This window comes from Haematobia irritans, chromosome 3 (assembly GCF_050003625.1).
Source record: "Haematobia irritans isolate KBUSLIRL chromosome 3, ASM5000362v1, whole genome shotgun sequence".
Lineage (NCBI taxonomy): Eukaryota > Metazoa > Arthropoda > Insecta > Diptera > Muscidae > Haematobia > Haematobia irritans.
The window spans coordinates 108,973,464-108,979,463 of NC_134399.1; the positions used below are offsets into that span (position 1 = coordinate 108,973,464).

Sequence of the window (6,000 nt, forward strand, 5' to 3'; positions counted from 1 at the left end):
TTACAATTTCAGGCAAATCGGATAAAAACTACGGTTTCTAGAAACCCAAGGAGTTAAATCGGGAGATCGTTCTTATGGGGGCTACACTAAAATATGGACCGATACTCACCGGTTTCGACACACCCCTTTATGGCCCGAAAATACCTCCAGATTTCCAATTTCAGGCAAATTTGATAAAAACTTCGGATTCTAGAAGCCCAAGAAGTAAAATCGGGATATCGGTCTATATGGGGGCTATACCAAAACATAGACCGATACTCACCATTTGTGGCACACCTCTTTATGATCCTAAAATACCTATAAATTTCCAATTTCAGGCAAATTGTATATAAACTAGGGATTCTATAAACCCAAAATGTAAAATCGGGAGATCGGTCTATATGGAGGCTATACCAAAACATGGAACGATACACCCCATTTTTGGCACACCTTTTGATGGTTCTCAAGTACCTCTAGCTTTTCAATTTCAGGCAAATTGGATAAAAACTACGATTTCTATAAGCCCAAGACCCCAAATCGGGAGGTCGGTTTATATGGGGACTATATCAAAACTTGGACCGATATGGCCCATCTTCGAACTTGAACTGCCTGCATACAAAAGACGAGTTTGTGCAAAATTTCAGCACGATTGCTTCATTATTGAAGACTGTAGCGTGATTACAACAGACACACAGACAGACAGACAAACGGTCATCGTTATATCGTCTTAGAACTTCTCCCTGATCAAGAATATATATACTTTATATAGTCGGAAATCGATATTTTGATTTGTTACAAACGGAATGACAAACTTATTATACCCCCGTCACCATTCTATGGTGGTGGGTATAAAAAGATTAAATACGTATATAATATAGTTCTTGAGCGGTACATATTGGGAAGTCTACAAATTACGAACCGATAAATAGGGAGCCAAAAGTGAAATATGGGACTCGCTTTATATGGGGTCTATTTACAATTATGAACCTATATGGGCCATTTTTGTGTGATTGGGGATCGGTTTATCTGGGGGCTATATATAACTATTGACCGATATCGATTTGGCATTTTTGTTAGCGGCCATATACTAGGCCAATGTACCAAATTTCAACCGAATCGGATGAATTTTGCTCCTTCAAAAGACTCCGGAGTTCAAATTTGGAGATCGGTTTATATGGGGGCTATATATAATTATGGACCGATATGGACCAATTTTAGCATTGTTGTTCTAACACCACGTACCAAATTTCAACCAGATCGGATGAATTTTGCTCCTCCTAGAGGTCAAATCTTGGAACTGACTTATATAGGGGCTATTTATAATTATGGACCTATATGGGCCAATTTTAGCATGAATATTAGAGACCATATACTCACACCACGTACTAAATTTCAACCGGATCGGATGAATTCTTCCCCTCCAAGAGGCACCGGAGGTCAAACCTGGGGTCTCTCTCCTCCGGTGCTATGGGCGGTGGTCTAGTTCCGAGGATTAACCTTGTAGTTTCCCGCCGCTTCAGCTACAGTATCCACATGAATCCTGTTCAGACCTGTCTGGTATGCTGCCTGATCTAGAGGCTCTTTTGTAATGCTGGATCTCGTGCTCTAGAAGGTTAAGATCAACCCCTACTTCTCTGGGTTATGGTTGCCTATCCACAACAACATGGTTTCTTTGTCCGCACCCCAAGTGCTGCCGTCAAGATATCGTCAAATATCTTGCTGTGAAATAACTAGTAAGATCAGCGAGGTAACGTTCTATCGATCGCATATGTCATCAACAATGGCCCATGATTTTATAAACGTCCTCATATAATACAATCTCGATGCCGTCGGGAGGGGGTGGAATAGAATAGTAGAGGTTAAACAGCGTCGGAGATATCACTCCACCTTGGGAAACTCCCTGTTTCACTCTATGGGGTATTGACTTCTTGTCCCTAAATTCCACATAGGACTGGAATCCATGTTGATGGTAAACAGCCGTAAAATTTTCCACAAGACTGGGGAGGAGTAGTTCCTCGAGTTTCTTGGCCACTGGCGAGAGAAGGTCTGTACGATTCACCTTTACTTGAGTATTTGCCTGGCTTTAGTATTGGAATCACCCTACCCATTTTCCAGATATCGGGTATAATGAGTGACTCCAAGGACAAATTGAGGAGTCTGGTCAAGTACTGAACTCCCAGTGTTCCCAGATGCTCCAGCATTAGAGATTCCGTCGGGGGCCAGCGCCTTAGATGTTTTCGCGATGTTGATGATATGTGTAACTTCGGCTATGGTAAATTGTGGTTTATCATCGGCTCAGAGAGCACGAATGCAACGAGCGGCTCTCCTTATCACTATTGGTTGAAGATTCTGGCGCATCTTTTCGGATCAGTCACCGTTACGCCGCAAACGGTGACTGCGATCCTAAAGGGTGATTCTTTTGAGGTTAGGATTTTCATGCATTAGTATTTGACAGATCACGTGGGATTTCAGACATGGTGTCAAAGAGAAAGATGCTCAGTATGCTTTGACATTTCATCATGAATAGACTTACTAACGAGCAACGCTTGCAAATCATTGAATTTTATTACCAAAATCAGTGGCAGAAAATCCGCTTTTTTATCGACAAATTTTGTTCAGCGATGAGGCTCATTTCTGGTTGAATGGCTACGTAAATAAGCAAAATTGCCGCATTTGGAGTGAAGAGCAACCAGAAGCCGTTCAAGAACTGCCCATGCATCCCGAAAAATGCACTGTTTGGTGTGGTTTGTACGCTGGTGGAATCATTGGACCGTATTTTTTCAAAGATGCTGTTGGACGCAACGTTACGGTGAATGGCGATCGCTATCGTTCGATGCTAACAAACTTTTTGTTGCCAAAAATGGAAGAACTGAACTTGGTTGACATGTGGTTTCAACAAGATGGCGCTACATGCCACACAGCTCGCGATTCTATGGCCATTTTGAGGGAAAACTTCGGAGAACAATTCATCTCAAGAAATGGACCGGTAAGTTGGCCACCAAGATCATGCGATTTGACGCCTTTAGACTATTTTTTGTGGGGCTACGTCAAGTCTAAAGTCTACAGAAATAAGCCAGCAACTATTCCAGCTTTGGAAGACAACATTACCGAAGAAATTCGGGCTATTCCGGCCGAAATGCTCGAAAAAGTTGCCCAAAATTGGACTTTCCGAATGGACCACCTAAGACGCAGCCGCGGTCAACATTTAAATGAAATTATCTTCAAAAAGTAAATGTCATGGACCAATCTAACGTTTCAAATAAAGAACCGATGAGATTTTGCAAATTTTATGCGTTTTTTTTTTTAAAGTTATCAAGCTCTTAACAAATCACCCTTTATTATCCCTTGTGGTGTGGTTCGAGAGGGCTCTAACTGTTGACCACAATTTAACATACCTTTTCCTGTGCCTAAGTTATATTGCTTCCAGTGCTCTAAGCTAATGTTCCGCTTGTGTTCGTCGACAATCTTACTAATCTCTAACCTAACCTAAGGTTACTGCGGTGGTGGTCATCACGCTCGTCTGCGAGTCCCGCTGCTGGGAAGTTGGGCCTCACTAGGGCGATTTGACCAGTGGGTCTGAAGAGAGCAGCTGCTGCGTTGATGATGTCTGGGAACACCCTCTGGGCAACATGAACATGTGAGTGGGACGTGAACTCGCTGAAGCGACTATCTGTGTATTCTCCGAAGCCTTCCTAGTTGGCTTGCTTTTGGGTAATAAACGTCCGCCTTTAAGAGGGTATGAATTTGGAAAGTCGGTTAATGGTGAGAATTATGGGGAGGTGGTCTGATCCCAATGAAATGACGGGTTGCCAGGAAACGTTATTTATCACAACAGGCGACGCTAATGATATATCTGGCGAACTGCTACAATAACCCATAATTCTCGTGGGGACCTCTTCGTTCACCGTGCAAAATATGGAGTCATCTATCTGCTTTGCCAAAGCTATGCCTCTCTGATCATTACCTAGGAGATAATGCCAAAGTTAATGGTGGGCATTGAAGTCTCCTTGCACCAATCGTTTATGCCCACACAACAGCCACTCAATGTTTTGGGTTATAACCTGGAGCACATCTACCATACACGACAGCCCCAGACTTGACTGCTACCCTCATACACCATTGCTAGTGTCTAGCACAAGCGAGATAGGTCTATATTACAGGGAAAGCTGTAATATGGAAGCCAGGCCACCATCTCCACTTCTTGTTCGATCCTTGCGTAGCACATGTCATCCATCACAATGACGTACACCTCACCGAAACCGAACCAAAACCATTTGTAGGCCAATTGGACTAAAATCTACGGTTTCTAGAAGCCCGAGACCCCAAATCGAGGGATCGGTTTGTATGGGGGCTATGTGAAAAGCTGGACTGATATACCCCATCTACGAACTTAACCTGCCGGAGTTCAAATCTGGAGATCGATTGATAAGAGGGCTATATATAATAATGGACCGATATGGACCAATTTTTGCCATAGACTAACACCATGTACCAAATTTCAACCGAGTCGGATGAAATTTGCTCCTGTAAGAGTTTCCGCAAGCCACATCACGGAGTCGTTATATAGGGAGGCTACACCAAAAAGTGGTCCGCTATGACGAATTTGCAATACCATTTTGATCAATAACAACTACTTGTGCGTTGTTTCAAGCGTATAGTTAATTTCGTTCGGAAGGTAGAGTGATTAGCGTGAAATCAACTTCTAATATTTTTTAAAAGTTTATACTGGAGTCACTGAATAAGCTATGCTTTAAAAATTGACGACAAGAGTGATATTTGTAAAATATTTCAAATTAATGTTAGAAGATGTTGTGTTTTTATTTTTGTGTGGTGTTTTTTTGTTGCCCTTTTTCGTCATGCATGTGGTGATGAGTTCGTTTTTTTATTCCATAATATAATCCATTATATTTTGTTTTCTTATTTAGACGTGCCGAAATACCCGTCATACGAGAGGTCAATAGAAATAAATTGGAAATTAATCGCTTCTAGACTAGACTATATATGTGTGTCATTTTCTTACATCTGGTCTGCAATTGCTGATATTTTTTATTACGATATTGGTAGTCTTCTAAAGACTTTAGCTTTAGATTATTTTAGTTTTAAATTAATTTTATAAATATTATTTGCATGGTATTTATGACCTAGATGACCATGACCAAGTCTGCAAAAACCTAATGCCTGACAGTATTTAATGTGTTTGTGATATTTTTATTTTGATAATATATTTGTATTATAATAATTTTATTAAAATTATTTATTATTACCTTTTTTTGTAGTTTATAGAATTTCGAATAAATAGCATGCTTTAGTTTTACAAAATTATGAAAAATTCTAAGCTATTGTGTTTTATTTAGAAATAGTTGGAGTGATCAATATGGTGTTCTATAAAGTAAGTAGTAGCTTTGGTCACTCCTAAGGGAATTGCTTAGAAAATACATTGTCTGCAGAGAAGAATCGATAACAAAGAGTTCTTTTACCATAAAAACGCACCATTATCCTTTTGATCTGTAGAGAGTAAATGTGTGTTTCATCCACGTTTGCTACTTGAGACAAAAATAATCTATTAATATTTGGAGAATATTTTACCAAAAACTACCAAACAAAAACTATTATTTTGCAAAAATGTATTTCTTTTTTTTTTGTCAAATTTTTATTTTATTTTATTTCTATAGAAAATTTTGCCAAAATTTTATTTCTATAGATTATATTTTCAATAGAAATTTTAGTCAAAGTTTTATTTTATTTTTTGTCAATATTTTATTTCTATGGAAAATTTTGTCAAAACAAAAAGAATGGAAAAAGAAGAGGAAGCACACTCAAAATAAACCCAGCCAACTGAATTCAAATCGATGATTTGATAGTGGCATAGGATAAGAGATATGTTTGTTTTGAATTTATTTCGGCATAAGCCGGCTATCATACAAAACCTTTTTTGGGAGGTTCAAGTGTGGTTCATTGTTGGGTTTAATAAACTACCTGAATTTATTCTGATAATTGGTTAATCGTTTTGCTGCAAGTAGA

General features: G+C 39.3%; 1 protein-coding gene across 1 annotated transcript in view; it reads left to right on the forward strand.

The window, feature by feature from the left end:
• LOC142228329 (protein snakeskin-like) overlaps window positions 1–5,314 on the forward strand; it is a 64,570-nt gene extending 59,256 nt beyond the window's left edge. The window contains exon 4 of the mRNA XM_075298723.1: window positions 4,905–5,314. Coding sequence (XP_075154838.1) covers window positions 4,905–4,968 — 64 coding nt within the window. The 3' untranslated portion in view covers window positions 4,969–5,314. The remainder of the gene's footprint in view (window positions 1–4,904) is intronic.
• Window positions 5,315–6,000: the final 686 nt, after the last annotated feature.